The 19482-nt window shown below is 39.4% G+C and overlaps 1 protein-coding gene across 2 annotated transcripts; it reads right to left on the reverse strand.

Annotated features, from left to right (window-relative positions):
• Positions 1-836: 836 nt before the first annotated feature.
• On the reverse strand, positions 837-14860 carry golm2 (golgi membrane protein 2). 2 transcript variants are annotated; one of them, XM_061742345.1, is made up of 10 exons: positions 12988-14860; positions 8403-8457; positions 8179-8281; positions 6796-6886; positions 6452-6578; positions 6207-6290; positions 5377-5643; positions 4899-5036; positions 2788-2955; positions 837-1864 (listed from the first exon to the last, which is right to left on the reverse strand). In XM_061742345.1, exons 1-10 carry the CDS (start codon positions 13312-13314, stop codon positions 1788-1790), a joined length of 1437 nt encoding a protein of 478 aa, XP_061598329.1. In that variant the 5' UTR covers positions 13315-14860; the 3' UTR covers positions 837-1787. The 2 variants fall into 2 exon arrangements, with proteins under 2 accessions (XP_061598329.1, XP_061598336.1); XM_061742352.1 differs by lacking the exon at positions 2788-2955.
• Positions 14861-19482: the final 4622 nt, after the last annotated feature.

The raw sequence follows: 19482 nt of genomic DNA on the forward strand, positions 1-19482 counted from the left end.
CTAAACCAACCCTATTCTTGACATTTCGACTTTTTTCTCAACATTTTGATTTTTTTCTCGGCATTTTGACTTTTTTCACACACACCCCTTTCCCGCTGAACAACACCAGCCTGCAGCCTGCAGCCGCAGGCATTAACTCATTACTCATGATTATTTCTAAACCAACCCTATTCTTGACATTTTGACTTTTTTCTCCAAATTGTACTCAGACAATCTCAACATTTATTAATTTATAACATTAATGAAAAAAAAAAATCTTCCTCCTTTTTTCAAAACATAAATTTTTTTTTCATTAAAACTTTTCTCGGAATTCTGAGATAATTAACTCATTAATTCAGAAAAACAGCAGATTTCTGTTTAATTAAAACTTTTCTCGGAATTCTGAGATAATTATCTCGTTAATTCAGAAAAACAGAGCAGATTTTTTTTTCTCAAGTGAATGCATCACGCTTCCGTATAATTCTGCATCACGCTTACCGATTTGCTGAAGCGCCATTGTGAGATGCCTGTCAAAATTTTACACTTGCCGGCAAAACCTTTTGACTATGGTATTTAGTCAGTTCAGGTCAGTTTTTGCATCAGTCATAGCATGCAACAATATTTAAGCTTTTATATATTTTCAGTTTGGTTACAAATCATGCAGATAGAAATGTGTGATGCTATGCAAAAGGGATCAAAATAAAGTCACAGCTTGTTACATGGATTGCCTTTGTCAAGTACATGTGAAAAATATACACTTTTTTCCTCTTTTACATTGCAATCAAAATCCTTCATGTAAACTCATTACTGATTATGATTATGTATAAACCAACTCAAATACTATAACAAGTGACAGATGACATGAAGAACCGTCTTTAATAAAATTAAGTTTACATTCATTGTTCCTTCTCAAGAGGACGTTTGTTTTCCTGGTTGCACAAACAGGCTGATTTCAGGTTTACAATGTTTCCCCCGAAGGTGAGGAATTACATTTCCTTTAGTACAAATGATAACAATTCGACTACATCATGTTCAAGAGACCTCATGAATGGAAGCATATGTAAGTTTGTCAGTTATCCATATGTGCTTGTTAAATCTTTGCACAGTGTGGAGGATACCAACGCCACTCAAGTATTGCTTAAGCAATAGTATCTTGCTCAGTTTGATTATGAAAAACTCTTAAATGCATGCAATGGCATTTAAAAACCAAAGGATGAGCACATTTGAGTGTCTGTCACAAAAGAAGAAGAATCTTTTAATAGGCCATACCATAATGTCCTTGGCAATTGTTTTGTATTCCCATTCCTTAAAAAAAAAAAAAAAAAAAAAGTCTTCCAGATAAAAGTCCCAAAAGTATGTTAGAAAGGCAGAATGCCAAATTAGTCTCTGATAAATATCTCAGAAAGTGTGTGTTTATATCAAGCAGAAGCCAACAGAAATATTGGTAAAACAAAAGATGACTAACTAAGGTTCAGATGCAAGTTAAGATGCTCCCTTAGATCTCTCCACAAAGAACTGAAGCAGTTATTTGGTAACAAAACTCAACAGTCAATTTACAGTATATTTTTTTCTACTCTCATAGCCTCAAACCATTTACAAATCTATGGCAACACAGCAAAGTGCCAAGTGTTTTTATGTTATATGACATTTTTCAGAATGAAATTGTCCCGTCTCTTCCAGTAGTCCTTGTCACCGAGGATGCCCTCAATACATTTTTAAACCGATGTTCAAACTACTTTGTCAAGAGACACCCAGCTTGTAGAGGATGGTCCGAGCATTTTAAATAAGTTACAGCTATACGACTCCCTTCAAAGAATGTCATTTGCTTGATGTCTTTTTCCATAATCCACTGCTCGCTCGCCTTGCATGTCCCGATCTTCGTCATCTGTGGAAAGAAAGAAAAAATAAAAATAGAAGAAACATTAGAGACTGCATGTCTACCACATGGGAAAATGGATATTATCGCCTTCATTTCATATAGTGTGTAGATTTATTCAGACGATGAATCCATTTGTTAGAAGAATAATTTCCTACACCTGTGTAGAAAATGAGTTTCCTTGTGGGACAATTCAAACAGCTTACATCGTCTTAATTTAAGTTGTTGTACTTTACATTAAACACATCGTCACATTTGGAAATTATAGATGAAATACAAACATTTTAATGATAATCATTCTTTAGTTTGGGTGAATAAAAATGTGTTTACTCAGATGGATTACAACAAAATTGACATTTTCTAAATGCAACAATGGATAAAATATACAAATAAACCTAAAAGACAACAATTAAAATGCATGACATAAAGCAAACACAACAAAGAAAAAACATAAGCATGCAATTTCAATGTTTCAAGGAGATCACAGATACATTCAGGAGCACAGTGAGCTATATTTATCTACTGGGCTAGATGAGGGTCAGATGTTTGGTGGGCACGGACAGGTGGTTTAGCTAAAAAGAAGCACAGGCATGACAGAAAATACTAGATGGCAACTGGATTACTCTCACAGAACCACAAGTTCCAGCGTTAAGTTTTCCTTATAAATAATTGGAGAAAAAAAAAAAGTAACAAGACTGAATAAGTGTTTATTTCTGAAATGCATTCACGGGAGTCCCGCTTTGATCCCCTGACAGTTTAATCATAATTCATGAATATCTGCGTTGTTTCAAGGACCAAACTCAGGGTACTGTGAGCTACTCAAGACAAATGTGGTGGGGCAGTAGCAGGACAGGGGTGGAGGAAGGGAGCAAGGGAGGAATGGTGGATACACATTTGGACAGACAGTCCGCAGTCCCCCAGGCTTAGCTCACCTTGAACGTCTTCCTCCCCACCATCACCATCCTCTTCCTCATTGTAGGCCAGCTCGGCCTGCTTGTCGGCCTCATACTCACCCACGTTCCCATCATCCCCATTGTAGTCCGCTAGCTTAGAGCCGTGTTGCGGATCTACTGGGGACTCGTTCTCATCAAAGAACCGGCCTGCAGGAGGCAGAGAAGGGCCTCATCAGGAAGGGAGGGAAGCAGAGGCAGTTGTAGGGAGACAGGGAGGTGAAAAACTGCATACGAAGCCACGATGGGAGGAACAAGTGATAGCATAAAGAGGATGATGAAAGACAAAAGCATGAGGGTAGTGCACGCCGGCAGAGTTTCATTGATAAATAAATGGTTAATTTAAAAGTGGAAACCCGATAGGAAATAAATAGGGTTTCTCTGAAATAAGGGTTTGTTTTATGCAATTTTTCACAAACTGATATGATTTTCTTGATACTGTATATAGTCTTTTTAAATCTATATCTACCTTTACTATGTGAAGTGTTAATGGGGTCAGCCCCATGAACGAACATGAGGAAGACAAATTATTAACAGGTAAAGACATTGGTCCAGAGCAGCTTGAGATAATAAAAAAGCCTGTTTGGAACTGGCATTTTTACTTTGAATGTAACCAATAAGTTCTGTGAGGTATCCAAATTTGCAGAGTGCCAAGTACAGTCATAATAGGGGGGGGGGGGTGGGGGGGACAACAACACACAAGTGAGCATCTGACACTTGCAAAAATTAAGACATAGTGTGGGGTTTTTAATTTGCCTTAAAAAGAGGTCATTATAAAACTAAAGAAGGAGAAGATTAGAAAAACCAAACGAGGGCCTCAGCACCGTGTTTTGTTTCTTTTCTTTTAAATGCAGGATGTCTGAAGGTCTTTGCAAACACAGTCTGTAACATTGATGGATTGGTCAGTCTGCTAAACCAGCAACATTCTGCCATTCAGGCAGAGATCACCTTTATGTCAATTTTCCCACGTCTTCATTCAGTCATATCCGTGGCACTGATGGAGACAGACGCACAGTGATGTGTGTGTGAGATCAGACATAAAAGTACTAGGTAAAAAAAAAAGCTCCTAAGAGATGTTTTCTACAAAAAAACCAAGTCATTTTGGCATACTATATTAGTTGAACAAGTAAGATACAGTTGTGTACAACACATCAGTGAAGGATGGGAGCAGTTGAAGAAAAAACGAAAAATAATTGATTTTCTACATTCAAGCTTACTGGATAGGTGGTGTGATAAAGGACCTCAACTCTAAAGTCTTTTTTTCCTTTTTGCACATGAATTAATGAGTCTGTTCAACTCTAGAAAAATACTATTTCACTGTTCCCACTGCTGCCTTATTGCGGTCTGCTGCATAAACAACATACAGGGAGCAGCCCTCACAAAAAAAAGCTTGAAGGATGGTATGTTTAATTTATTTAATGTGATTTGTCAGATTTTCACCGAAAAACAAATCAATGAAAGTCACGTCGGGCATGTGTGCTTGTCATTTATTGTGACTGCAGCAGTGTACATACACATATCTGCCTTGGCATTAATACCGTTAAAAGTTTCTCACATAAAAGCGTCAGGTGCTCATTCAGATGTGTTTGCTGCTGCCAGATTTATGGAAAGGGTTGCGTGTTTGTAAAAGACTTAATGGAGATGAAGGAGCAGAATATTTAAACAGAGAGGAGAAGGATGAAGAAAAAGCTGCAGAGCTGAGCAGAAGCCAGGAACAAGAAAATGAAAATCTGGGAGCCAGGTATGTGCGTCATTACTCTCCCCTCTCCTGCAACTGAGGCCTTTCTGTACGTCCCGACAGCACGTCCACGACAAATGACTTGCATTCACTGTTGAGTTCAGTAAGCAACTTGCAAAACGCATACAAATGTAGCAATGTAGAAAACTGTATCTTATCCTCTGCATTGCAGAGAGCTGTAAGATAGCAGATAAAGACAGAGCTAACAAGCGTTGTCATTTACGTCGCTATCTTTTCTACTGCCCCTAGAAATCCTTAAAAAAAAAACAAACACGCACGCACGCACACACACAATATCTCCAAAACCATTAGTACGGTAGTTCTCCCGTTTTCAATACATGCTAAAGAGACTCACTTTGGCGGTGGTGCACCGTTTCTGCTGGAAGCTTGTCTTTGGCCTGGTGGGGCTGGATAGGGTTGGGTAACTGAGCAGCGTTGGGGGGAAGAGGAATCCTCTTCAAATGTTCGGTGTCGCCCTTGACGCTCTCAGGAGCTGTCAGCAAGTAAAACACAAAGGTGACACCTTGAAATCTGAGGCAAATGACCTATGACTTTTATTTTTTTGCGTGGCTAAAGCACAATGTGGCAAACTTACATTTGATAGATATAACGAATAAATAGGAAAATAAATTACACTTTTGCAAAGTGACAAAAAGTCACGTGACAGAGGAATAGCGCTCACTAAAGATTAAGTTGAATGAAAAAACAACATAAAAACCTTTAAATAAGTAAGGCAACATCTTAGCAATGTTTGAAATCCATGGTATGGCCATAGTCTCTAAAAGAGCTGCATTATAAATAAAACTAGTAGGTGGACTTGGTGAATACTGTACCTTGGATTTGTCTTTGCTGTTCTCCCAGCTCATCTGCCTTTATACCTGCTTTGTTATCTTCTTCAAACACTATTGGTTTGTCTGCCTGCTTGATGATGCCTGGAGCAGCAATTACGGCAGCTCGGCCCTCCAGCCGGTCCATCTGGAGTCTGGGCTGGTCCAGTGACAGGCCTTGGCCTCCGGGACCATCGGCTGCTCCAATTCCGGGGTCAGCACCAGCTGCCACGACTTCATGGTGCTTTTGAGTGATGGCTGGTTTCTTCAAGGCTGAAGGTAAAGAGTAAAGTGAGCAAGCTCAGGAAAGGTGATTTTGTTTAATCTTTTATTTGTAATAGCAAAATCAAATGTTTCTTTTTTAAGATTTCATCGTCAGTGACAAGTGGAATTTGCATCTCAACGTTGTCACTTTGCAGAGCACTCAACAATCTGTCCATCTTAAGATGTAAATGAAACAGGTTGAAAGACTTCAACAGAGGTGTGTAACTGCTGTCTTACTTTACTCTGAAATCCCTCAAACAATTTTAAGCAAAGTTCAAAGAAGACAAGCATTGTATATGTAACCATAAAGTAGGGCTGAGCAAAATGGACGAAAGTTCACATCCTGGTATTTGTAGGCTGAAAACCAAAATACAAAATAAATCTGTATTTTACCTCGAGTTAAATTATACTTTTTTTAAACTTGGTGCTCCACCTGAAGTAAGTCACTTTACACAGAATCTATTACCATGTAACTAAATAAGTAAACTGAAAAAAATTAAGAAAAGAATATCTTAAAAACATCCCTGCTCTACTATAATGTGGTTATCAATAGGTTTGTGCTGATTACCTACCGAACTGTACTTCATCAATTTTTCCCACCTCACTGTCTTCAATACCAGGCATGCCAGCATCACTGCCGGGTTTACCCATCTCTTCTGCAACAGAGCACACAGGATGACATGTGAGCAGTTACAGACAAATAGTTGTCCGACATAAAAACAATATACACATGTACCTTAATTACTCATTTAAAATGTTTTGATTAAAACATCAAGTGTAGAGTTACACTTGGACTGGCAGGACACGCCCACTCTACCTTTTAGATCCGGCTGTCTGTCATGCTGGTGAGTGGCCACTGTGTGGCGCTCTCCAACCTTGTCCACACCAGGTGCTGCACCTGCGTGCCTACCTGCGACTACAGGCTTTTGGCCATCCATTATACTCTAAAGATTTATCAAAAGAGAATAAGAGAAAAAGGCAAATCAAACATTTAGAAGAATTCCCTTTTATGAATAACTGCACGTGGGTGTTACTAAGCTTTATTTTATTCATGTATTTATTTATTGTTGCCAAAAACTGAGTTATCAGACACAATTAATCATTTATTGAAGAGTTACTAAATACATGGTATGCTGTCCGTTAAGATCGGTCGGCACTAACCTGTCTTAGCTTGGATGCTTCTTCCTCCAAGGTCTTTTTTGTTTCTTCATATTCGTCTTTCAGTTGTGCAATCTGACGTCCACATTGTAAACTAGGCAAGAAAAACTTATTAGGTTTGGTTTTTTTTTGCTTAGAAAGTTCTACTGTGAGTAAATTGGTCTGGAAGTGACAGCAAAGAGCTGGCTGAAATCAATTAACGCTAAGGAAAAGACGTTCAACGATTATTTTAAATGGTTCAGAAAACAACGGGCCATTCATTTAAGGAAAAGAGCCTGCAACTGTTATATACAGCAGTCATTATGTTTGAGCTGGAAAAAGAAAAGAAATAAAAATACTAAACCTTAACTGATGCAGTGAGAAGCTTGTCAGCCCTTTAAAAACCACATCTGACAGGACTGAATAACTCAGATGCTCATTAATACCAACTGCCATCAGACTTTATAATAAAAACTTCTCCCTGCTCTGGATGGACTTTTTCTTTTTCTATTCTCAATCCTCTCTGCTGTGTGTAAAAAACTTGACAACTAAGAAGATTGTTTAGCTCCAAAAATGTAGTTAAGAACTATCACGAATATGTTGAAGGACAGCAAACAATTATCTTAAAAGGACTCTAGAAAAAAAAAAAACCTTGAATCATCACAATCATTTGTTTCATGAAATCTTTCTGAAGAAAATTCAGAAGTCTATGCAATGTTTTTAATGAAATTAACTTCCACATGCACAATGCAAAGAAAAAAAAAGAATATATCATGGTGTGTAAGATTATTTTCCCCTTTTTGGCCAGGGAGTTTATTATTATACGACATCTCATTAAACTAATATATTTAGGATATAGCTACTGTGAAACTCAAACTGCAATAAGAGTTCATCAGGCAAGTAGTTAATGTGCTTTTTATAGAACCAGTTTTGAACAGCTGTAGTTCCACTGCTGCAGATACAAATCAGTTTAGCGTCAGATTCTCACTGCAACACGTGGAATCAGACCTGCATTACGATAACAGTAAACTGTTGTGTGGTGTTTCTTCTCCGTGCATGTGGCAGCGAAGGAAAGTGCCAAAGACCATCCTCTGCAAAAAGTAGCTGCAGCTTGTTTACCAAGTTGCACGATGCTTCGTGTAGTTTGAAGAAAAATAATTGATAAAAAAAAGAAAAAAAAAGGGGGCTTTAAAAGTTGCCAAAACTAACATCAGAAACCCTCATTTGGGATTAGTGTAATCTGATTTTTGCCTCCTGCCTTTCTGCCAAAAGACTTGACTAGTTTTTTGATAGTAAAAAGTATTTTTTATGGCCCACCCAAGTATTAGATATGAATGAGACATTGCGATAACAACTTTTCGAACCAAGGCATATGCCCGAGACAAGAAAATGTGAAGGATTAAATACCTCTCATACTCCAACTTCTTCTCCAAGGTGGTGCTGTTTTTTCTCACGTCTTTTAGCTGCTGTTCTTGCTTCATGAACTCTTGCTTCAGCTCCTTTAGCTGCTCTGTTTGCAAGAACAAGCACACACACATAAACACACTCTACATTTTAAAGAAGTTTGACTCTTGTTAAATCAGGTGTCCAGCTTTCTTAATAGGCCTTCATTAAACTTAGGACAGCCTTACCTTTCAATCTCTGTATCTCTGTCATTTGGGCTGTGACATCATCCTGTATCTTCATCTGTGTCGAGAGAAAAATACATCCACAAACTGTCAGTGGAAGGAAGCCCACAAATATTCTTACTTGTCCATACAAGACAACAGTTAATTGTAATTTTATTAATGTTTTAGTGTCCAACAGGAAATCTATTCTCCATCTGTATGGAAAAAAGCATTATTAACTTCAGTCAGTGCAAGGAAAACAAGTTTTTTGCTCGACTGTCTTGTTCTTAACAGGTGCCATTGAGGCAACATTGTACTTTGTTACTACGTATTAACCCAATCCCTGGTGTGTGATTTCAAACAGAAAACAATGTTTCAGGATTAATATGAGCAACTGAAAGAAAAGGAAATGAAAAACAGTATTTCAAATAACAGGAGATATATATTCCTAATATGCAGAAAACTGTAGGAGACATGTTGATAACAGTCATGGCTTTTTCTTTTTTAATGACATTTTATCTAATTTAACAGACAGGAAAACTGTCCCCCTTGTACAATTGAATAAAACCCAATATAACAGCACTGCAATAAACAGTACTGATGTGAAACTCTCTTCAAAACTGTGAAACAGCTGCCTGCTCTCAGTTTTAGGATTTAATAACATCTCTGATTACAAGCATAAGCTCTTGAAGTTACGACAGTCAGGTGACGGCTGGTGACGGTGTGATGTGTTTAAGTGCGTGACTGCAGACCTCTGTCTGTATGTAATGTGAATCTGTATTGAAACAGGGTTGGGCTGTTGACAAAGAAAGGAGTGAAACAACACCAGTAAACGCTTACGTCTCTCCAGGAACAGAGAGCCGGATACAGAAATCACCAGGATCCAGGAAACACTCACACTGGTAGCCATTCCAAACAAAAATACCAGATTGGGCTGAAATGTGTCTGTGGATCATCCTTTTGAAATTACAGTTTGTTTGTTGTGTTTTTTTACACAGGTTATAAGTGATTTTAATTTACGCGTTTGCTAATTTATGCGTTTGCTAATACTCCTTTATAAACAATGTCCTTCTGGTGGTTGGAACAAAGCCTAAGGATGATGGGGGGCAGCAAATAGAAACATTGTTGCTCGCGACCTTCCACCAAGCTTGTGTGGGTTTTATTTTGTTAAATCAGTAAATATTCATTATCAGAGAGCAGTGATAACCTCAAGGCTTTTAGGAATAAATTCCTCTTGTGCAAACAGTAGAAGCAGTCTCTCAACTTGTTTACCGTGTCAAGTTTAGTCTAGATGGGTAGCTATAGCATTAACATAGCGTAATTCACAGTCAAACCAGTAGTGCTTTGCCTAAAGCAAAAAAATACACCCTGGATAAACAGGAATGAAGGCTGGATGCAAATTTTAGAGCGTCGTCACTATCTTCTGTTGTCTGAACGTCTCCAGGACAACTTGACACGTACAACAAAAAGAAAATACTCTTGGTACTCCGAGTACACAAAAATCAAATTAGATGCGCTCCAACCACTGCACAGAGACAAGAACTTGTACAGCATGTTGATGTTAAAAAAATCCCAATGAATTTGTGAAACTACTGTGAGAACATTGAGCAATTAAAGATCCAAAATAAGAGAATTGAACTCGAGTTGCCTTTGCTTTGTAAATCCAAATATGCCTATCCTCTTAAGTACTGGGAGATTAAGCGTGGCACAATGTGGGTTTACCTCACTGAATTTAGGACTAACAGTGCAAATTAGCGCAAACAGTCACCTATAGTAGGCAGAATCAGTGCAAGTGAATGGACTGAACATAGACATTTCACACAAGTTTTCCTCTAAAAAGACAGAAGGCAAAGAGGAGAAGGACAAAGTACTAAAAGTGGCTGAAACAGAGCAAATCAATGAGTTTCTGGTCACAAACAAGTCACATTAACTTTCATACTGCACTCTTAAAACAATATAATCAAGATACTGCCATGCTGTAATTTGAGTTTTTCGTCATCACACAAATATGGTCTGTGAGAGCTGAAAGGAGGCTCGGGAGAAAATCGATGCTCTGGTGCTGAAGCATTTAATGGTGATTACTCAGCTGAAAATAACAGGGAGTAACAGGGCAGGCTGAAAACGTTGAACAACACCTTTTGTTTTAAAAATCTCTCTTCAATTTTGGCTTTTCCTCAACAAGCTCTGACACAGCACATCTGTCATTATGCTGAGTCAAAATGTTAGGCCTTTCCATTGACTTAGCAGTCAATCAGCTGCAACTAAAAAGTGAAGAAGACATTGGATGTGTCACTGTTGGGTCCAGTATCTTGCCTAGGGAGATAAAACAACATTGCAATTGAAAGACAACCAGCAACTGCTACATATTACTGATCCAATTCACTAGTTTTCAGGGATTTATTAGGGTCCGAGCACTTAAAGAGCGAAGGCCCTATTGTATCTGTAGATGTTTTTATTTTCCCCGTTCTCGTTTTTATTCTTCCGACGAAAGGAGGGCCTTTTTGCCCCGTAAACGTGCCCCAAAAGTCACCAAATTTTGCACGCAAGCCAGGCCTGGCGATAAATTTGATATTTAATGGTTTGCATTAATGGGCGTGGCCTAATGGCTCAACAGCGCCCCCTAGAAAACTTTGTGCCTCAAGCCCCACAATACGGTTTGACGTACATGCACGAAAATCGGTACACACCTGTACCATGTCACAACTTAAAGAAAAGTCTCTTGGTGCCATGGCCAAAACCGAACAGGAAGTCGGCCATTTTGAATTAATCGTGTAATCTTGGCGCAATTTATGTAATTACTTCGGCCGCTTCTTCGCCCGAACCGTAACGTGCACCCCGGTGTGTTATACATCAAAATGTGCATCTCGATCCTGCGATGATGCGCATTACTTTTCTCAGTCAAAAGCGTTACCGTGGCAACGATAGACGCCAAAAAGCGCGCCCCCCCCTTTATCTGATTGGTCCATATTTGATAGTTCCTACTTTCTGCCATAACTTTTGAATGGTTTGACATAAAGAGTCGTGGGTGGTGTCATCGGACTCAGTTTTGAGTCCTTGAACATAATTTGTGCAAATTAGCCCCGCCCCTTCTTCTGATTGGTCGATATTTGATAGTCCCTATTTTCTGCTATAACTTTTGAATGGTTTGACATAAAGAGTCATGGGTGGTGTCATCGGACTTTGTTTTGAGTCCTTGACCTTTATTGGTGAAAAATGCACGCGCGAGGGCCCGTTCATTGCTGCTTGCAGCTTTAATTCTGCTTATGATGGCATTAGGAACTTATTAAATAGGTCCTGCATATCCAACAGAATGGTGACTATGCCACATAGGATCAGATGGTTGGGTATGACCAATTCTCCAAGCAACTAAAAACACAAAAGAAAAAAAAACTTCAAGATGAATGTCTTCGATACACGTGACAGCGACAGACATGGAAATAGAAATAGTAAGCCTTTATTATCATTATACTGGTACGATGAGATTAGGCAGCAGCTCTGTAAAAGTGCACACATGCAAAGACTATGTAAACAAAGACTGTGTAAACAACAAAAAGAGAAACAGGAAACATAAATATATATACTATGAAAATGAGTGAATGAGAGAATAGTAATGCACATGTATGAGTGGAAGAATATTGCACTTGAATGCAAGGGCGTAGGTTTGCATAGGGACGGTAGGGACATAACACTACCAACTTTTCAGGAGGCTCAAATTGTCCCCACCAACTTTTAAGCAACCTTATTTGCATTATATAATGAGTTCAGATATAAAGGTAATTTAGATTGTCTTCCCAAATGTTGTAAGGATAGAATTGACCCTACCATTATTAAGTGAATTATTTTCATTATGTTCAGACTTACATTTACCCCTTTTCACTTGCTGAATGTTCATTTTTAAGTTGAGTTTGGCTGTGCTTGTGGACAAAAGCAGTCGTGTTTAACCTGAAGGAAGGTTCCATTTTTATTTATTTTTGTTTTTTCAGTTATATTTTATTTATTTATTTAGACAGACAATGTTGAGTGGTCTTAAGACAAATGTTTAGTTTTTGCATTCTGGACAGTTAAGTGATTATTAATAAGTACACCTAATACATTTATTGTGTATGTTAATATAATTTAAGTTATGATCAAATATTGCAATTTAAATTGCTAATAAAATGCTGGAATATTCTGGAAGTTTTCAAAATGTTTCTTTAGTAGTTTTTGAAAACAAAAGTTTGAATCGAACCGTGTATCAGGTGAACCAATACACATGAAAGTTAGTACAAGTCAATACAGATTTATTTTGTATTGATCATTTAGCCTATCAATTAATTAGGTTCATATTCATGACAAATGTAGCCCTGACCCCTGTTCACCCAATCTGTTTGGTCTTATTAATGTCCCGTCCCCAGCAAAAAGTGTACATGCAGGTTATGCTGTTATATCGTCCCTACCAATGTTGAGACCAAACCTACACCCTTGTCTGAATGGAAGGAAAAGTATTGCACATGGATGGAAGAATATTGCACTTGAATGGATGGAAGAGTATTGCACATGAATGAGTAAAGAACATTGCACATGAATGAGTAAAGAACATTGCACAGACAAAGCAAAGCGCCACATGTACCTTTTCATCCGCACACTTGTTGCTGAGGTCCTCCCGGGCCTGCAGCTTGCCCTGCAGCATGCTGAGGTCTCCGTCCTTGGTCTCCAGCTGCTTCCTGAGCGTCTCCACCTGCAGCAGCAGCTCGGAGCTGCGCTTCTCCAGCCGGCCGCGGGCAGCGTCGGTGCGCGTCAGCTGCGCCCGCAGCTCCGCCAGCTCGTCCAGCAGGCGGCCCTGCTTGCTGGAAACCGTCCAGTAGTTGAAGCACAGGATGACGACGACCACCGTCAAGAAGATGAGGATGAAGGACGGGATGCGGCCTCCGCGGCGGTTCCCACCGAAGCCGATCATCTCTATAAAACACACAACAGTCTCGGCCCCTGCGGTCCCTGCGGGTCGGTTTGCTGCAGCAGCAGCAGCGGCAGCGGCGAGCTCAGCGAGAGCGTCTCCCCGACGTGAAACACATCCGTGTACGTGACATGCCGTGCATTGTATTGTATGCGGCAACCGCTCGTGGAAAAAGCACTAACGCTTTACGCGTGCATGGCCGGGGGCGTCCACATGTGTGTGTGCACCGTCCTCCCCCCGTCTCTCCCCCCGTCTACTGGTTCGGCATCCTCCGGGAGGCGCGCCGGGCCGCCGGTGTTACGCCGATTTTTGCTACCCACTGATAAATGCTACTTTGTGGTTCTGCGCATGCGCACAGTCGATTTTTCAAAGTTTGATTGCCACGACCATCATTTCTTGCACGATGTAAAATTGATAATATGGGATGTTGGAGTATTTGATCCTTCAAAATACACTACTCATGACACGAATTGCATTACACGTTGTGAACATTATACGATAAAGAGAAAAAAAACAATTCTATCGCTTTATTTTATATTAATTCAGTCATTCGCCTTTATTTAACCAGGCAGGTCATTAAGAACTCATTCTTATTTACAATGACGGCCTGGAAAGCGACAAGGACAACTTTGGGGGGGAAAGGACGTGGGCTAGGGAGTAAAACCCAGTGCAAGTGTAGCTCTACAAAAGGTATTTTTTGATAGGGTAGCAAAACTCGCCAGAACACCGGTCCTCCGGGCTGCCGTGGCCTATGCTGCGTTCCATTTACCTCGGAAGTCGGAACTCGGAATGACGTCACAGCCGAGTTATCAGCGTTCCCGTTACAAAGTAGGTAAACAAGTTTGTAGTTCTCATATACCACACGAAAAATGTAAATTACAATATAGCAGCATATATATGCCGAACAATACTTGTATACGACTGATTTAGTGTGACCAAAACTAGAATGAAGTGCTACGAATTTTTACAGAGCTCTCTTCTACTGTTTACAACCGGGGCAGCCATCTTGGAATGTGAACTCGGGGGTGGTGAAGACTCTCCCACTATCCCAGTGGGAAATCCCACTTCGAGGGGCGTTCCAGTTGAAAATTCCGACTGGGAACTGCGAAATCCCCACTTCCGAGGACAAATGGAACGCTAGCCTGGCTCAGCTGGAGGAGACGTGGACGCCGCCGTGGCACCGACCTGCAGCCACACCACGCAAACACGGCTATCCTGCCTGCACTTCACTGCTTTTTGTGTTGGTCTTTAACCTACCTGCACGCACGGCCGCGTATAGCCCCAATGCTTATAAGAAATGTCCATCAAAAAAGGAAAACAACAACGATTTTTAAGATTCTGACCTGATGGTTCGTCTTTAGCTCCAATTAACGTGAAGCTAAGTACATCACCATACAGTAGCGAGCTAACTCTGCTGCTGTCGGAGACTAAATGTCACTTCCGTTTAATTTAAGAAGAAATATGCAAATAACAGGAATCTATAAGACACGTTTTGAGCCAGTCCTTCACTATTCGCCTCCTGCCGACCAGCCATCCTGCAAGCGACGCGTTAAGCCTGAATTATGGTTCTGCGTTAAATCGACGCAGTGTACGGCGTAGCCTCCGGCGTAGGGTACGCGGCGACGCGCGCGTACGGTGCGTGTCGCCGCGTACCGTACGCCGTAGGCTCTGCGTTGGTGTTACGTGGAACCATAAATCAGCTGTTAATCGTCCACCGACGCTCCGAGCTATTTCCGCTTCGTGCTGCTGGATTTGAAAATAAAAGTCACTCATTAGGTTTGGTTTCAACCAAGAGCATAAAAAGCGTGGCATCTTTGTGGAAATTGCGTACAGCTTTAGTGAAACTTCACGTAAAAATGTGTATGCAGAAGACGTAAGACCTGTCAACAATAAACCTACGGTCGGAATTAGACTTATGCATAGATTTGTAGACCGGAAGCAGAAGACTGAGTCGAAATCATTTACAGTATAAGGCTCCCAGGTTTTATTAATTGCTCATTTTTTAAATATTTATTTGTTGTGTTTTTCAAAGTGAAAAGCATTTTTATATATATATATATATATATATATATATATATATATATATATATATATATATATATATATTTATAACTTCAGACACAATTAAAGGAAAGATCAGTGAGTTTTATAATATTTTATCACAAGGAGGTTTGTCATCTTTCCAAACTTTAGTGAAGATATGGGAGAAGGAGTTGGGGATGGTCTTTGAAGAAAATACTTGGTTAAATATATGTGAAAATATTGTGAAAAATTTTCCTTTTTACCAGTAATAAAATTAAAGAGGCTAATTTTAAATTTATTCACAAACTGTATTTAACTCCAATTAAAATGCACAAAATTTCAAAGGATATCTCTCCAAAATGTCCAAGATGTAAAAGAATCAATGGAACATTTGTAGGCTACATATGTTTTGGGAATGTGATCTTTTAATACGTTTCTGGAAATCAATTAATTCCTTCACACAATCAGTATTAGAAATTAATTTTGAGTTAAGCTCCAATTTGTATTTATTAAATGACACACTGGATCTTCAGTTAGACCGGAAAAAAAGCAGGATATTAATTATGATCACATACTTCGCTAAGAAATGCATACTTTTACTTTGGAAAGATGATTCCCCTCCAACTTCAAGTTTTTTTTTGGTCAAATTTCAGTTTTTTTACCATTGGAAAAATTAACTTTAGAAAAATACAACCGTGCTCATATTTTTCAAAAATTTTGAGTTTGAGTTTATTGAGTTTATTTTATTTATAACAGGGACAATACATATTAATGAACATATACATGTAAATATGCAAGATTATAGCCAACGGCTAATTTTCATCTTTAGTCCCTTAGGCAGGTTAGTGTCAACAACATAAAATACTAAAATCAATAAAACAACAGTAACGACAAGTAGAACAGTTAGCAGGAGGAGCAATTACAAGTGTCCTTAAAAACACGATAGGACAGAAAAGGAAAAGAAAAGCAACATCAATGAAAAGTATACATGTTTTAGGCACGGTTGTGGCAACAGTGTTGTTCTTCCAATAGCCAAGCTTTAAGATGTTTGGTAAAAGAGGACAGATTCGGGAGTTCACGTATTGTGTTTGGTATTGAATTCCAGGTGTGGGAAGCACGAACAGAAAAAGTGGCTTGGCTAAAGGCACTCTTTCTGAACGGAACTACACAGTCACCTCTAGAACCAGCTCTTGTTGATCTGTTTGAATTTTTTTTCACAAAATCTTGTAATGGAGGAGGTGCTTTGCCATGGAGGATTTTGTAAATCAAGATAGCGTCTGTGTGTTTAACAGTGTTGTCCCAGCTTAAGCGCTCATGTTTTTGTAATATCTGACAGTGATGGTACGTTTTTGGTTTTTTATCCAATACTTTCAGAGCTTGTTTATAAACCGTTTCAATCGGTTTTAGTCTCGTCTTACAGGCCGATGCCCAACTTGTTATGCAATAGGACATATGTGACATGATCATAGCATCAAAATACAATTTTGCTGACTCAAGAGTTAGATTGTTTCTAATAAACCTAAAGTTGGACAAGTTAAACTTAATTCTATTCACAGTGTTTTTTATCTGTCGTTTAAAGAGAAGTTGTGAGTCAAGAGTGATTCCCAAGTATTTAAACTCTTGTACCACCTCAATTGTTTTGCCTTGCACAGAAACGTTGGTATCGCTGTCAGTATTTGCTCTTTTTGAGAAGTACATACACACAGTCTTGGATGTGTTCAAGTATAGTTGGGATTTCTCAAGCCAGTTATACACATTTGTCATAGCATCTGTCAGTTCTTGCGCAGCGTGTTTTTTGTCCTTTGCATGGACATACAGAACAGTATCATCGGCATACATTTGGCAGGTGACATTCGAAGGACAACAACTTGGCAGATCATTTATAAACAAACTGAAAAGCAGTGGACCTAGCACTGACCCCTGCGGTACCCCAAGATTGTTGTTGCGTAATGTTGACTTCATGTTTTGTATCCTAACACACTGTGATCTTGCAGATATGTATGATTCAATCCAATTCAGAGTACTTTGGGAGAAGTTAAAGCTAGACAGTTTGGTCAACAGTATCTGATGGTTAATGGTGTCAAATGCTTTTCTAAGATCGATGAAAACAGCACCAATGACACCGCCTCCATCAAGCTTTGATTTGATATTTTCCAGAAAGAAGCAAACCGCCGTCTCAGTAGAATGATGTTTTCTAAAGCCAAATTGCATCCTGTTCAAGGTATATGGACTGTTGTTAAGATGATCTTCAATTTGCTCTGCTACTATTTTTTCCATGACTTTGGAGACTGCTGGAAGTATGCTTATCGGTCTGTAGTTGCTGGGTATTGCAGGATTACCTGACTTAAAGACTGGTGTAATGACAGAGCACTTCCAGGGTTCAGGGAAGGAACTTTCGTTTATGGATTTATTTATAATAGTAGTTAAGGGTGCTATGAAAGATTCTTTGTGATATTTTAGAAATGTTACATCCATACAAAATGCATCTTTGGCTTTAGAGCTTTTGAGGCCACACACAGCTTTATCAACTTGTGACTGCGACACTACGCACAAATTAAGAACGGGGTTGTCGGCGTTCAGTGGCATTGGTGGGTGGTATTCTATCTGGGGGAAGTTGCTTTGAGTCAGTTCTTTAACTGAGTCTATAAAGTAATCGTTCAACATTGTTGCAATGTCCCTTGGATCATGGATGACTTTCTCTTCTAGCTGTAGCTCCCTAATTTCTCTGTGCACTGTACCATTTCCCGTCAATTTTTTAATATTTGTCCAGATCTCTTTAGCATTTCCTCTTGCAGTACTGATTATATTAATAAAAAAATTTGCTTTTGCAAATCGAATTTCCTTTACGACTTTATTTCTAAGAGAAGTAAATGTCTGTCTATCATTCACCCTTTTCGTTTTAAGTGATATTTTGAGAGCATGATCTCGTTTTTTCAGTAATGTCCATATGGTTTCATTCAACCACGGGAGGTGATTCTTTTTTGATGGTTTTGCTTTAATTTTTCTAGTAAATGCAGACACTGTGTCTTGGATAACAGTCATGAATACGTTACAGTTGTCACTAACATGATTATGGGTGAGATAATTATCCCAGTTGATATTGTTTAGTGCCTCTGTCAAATTTGGAATCTCCCTCCTTGGTACTCTCATCTGCTCTGATGTTGTTTTCTTAGTACAAGAAAATCTATTTTTAGATAGCTTTCTTGAGAACAGAATGAGGTTATGGTCTGACAGACCTGTGATCATATTGAACGTCTTTTGAATTCTCTCACACTTGTTGGAAAAGACAAGATCTATGCATGTTTCCGAGGAAGTAGTTAGTCTGGTGGGACCTTTGATTAATTGAGTAAAATTAAGATTAGTTAATAGTGATTTTAACTGTCTCCGATTTGATTTGTCAAGCCAGTTAATATTTAAATCTCCAAGCAAGATTACTTCATTTTTCGTGTCACATTCCTTAAGTACAGCCTGAAGCTCTGCATAGAAAGCATTAGAAGCTGATGGAGGTCTATACATCCCAATCAGCGTTATCGACATTTGTGGAGAGAGAGCTATTTTAAGACCGATACATTCAAGGTTATGTACACAGACCCATTCTATCTGTTTGCACTTAAAGTGTTCCCTTACATAAAATATTACACCTCCACCCCGATTTCCCACCCGGTCTTTCCTAAAGATGTTGTAGCCTGGTACATGTAGTCCAGCCATCGGTGAATTTATATTTAGCCAGGTCTCAGACAAACATAAAAAGTCCAGGTTCGAGTTACTTAATAGATTATGAACTTGGTCACACTTGGGCAAAATACTTCTAATATTTAAATGTCCACCAAGAAGACCTCTTGGCTTATATTGTGGGTCCCAGATTACCTTGGCTTGGTTAAGGGTGCTGTGTAAATTTGCAGATCGTTGTTTTTTGAACACAGGGTTTCTGGGGCATAACCCACTCCTGGACTCACCTATCGCTGCACTGCTGAGGGAGCCTGAATGAGCTGCTGGCAGTGGTGGAGGTCCCGCTGGCATCGATGTCAAGCCAGCCAGTGGTGGTGGAGGCCCAGCCAGTGGTGGTGGAGGCCCAGCCAGCGGTGGTGGAGGCCCAGCCAGCGGTGGTGGAGGCCCAGCCAGCGGTGGTGGAGGCCCAGGCAGCAGAGG

Source organism: Cololabis saira, chromosome 2 (genome assembly GCF_033807715.1).
Source record: "Cololabis saira isolate AMF1-May2022 chromosome 2, fColSai1.1, whole genome shotgun sequence".
Taxonomy (NCBI): Eukaryota; Metazoa; Chordata; class Actinopteri; order Beloniformes; family Belonidae; genus Cololabis; species Cololabis saira.

Excerpts from the sequence above, each read along its gene's own strand:
- golm2 (XM_061742345.1), bottom strand. The coding sequence starts at position 13,314 with ATGATCGGCTTCGGTGGGAACCGCCGCGGAGGCCGCATCCCGTCCTTC. Across the intron at positions 8,282-8,402 it reads AGAGATACAGAGATTGAAAG|AGCAGCTAAAGGAGCTGAAG; the intron begins GTAAGGCTGTCC and ends TCTTGCAAACAG. Across the intron at positions 1,865-2,787 it reads TGGGGAGGAAGACGTTCAAG|ATGACGAAGATCGGGACATG; the intron begins GTGAGCTAAGCC and ends TTCTTTCCACAG.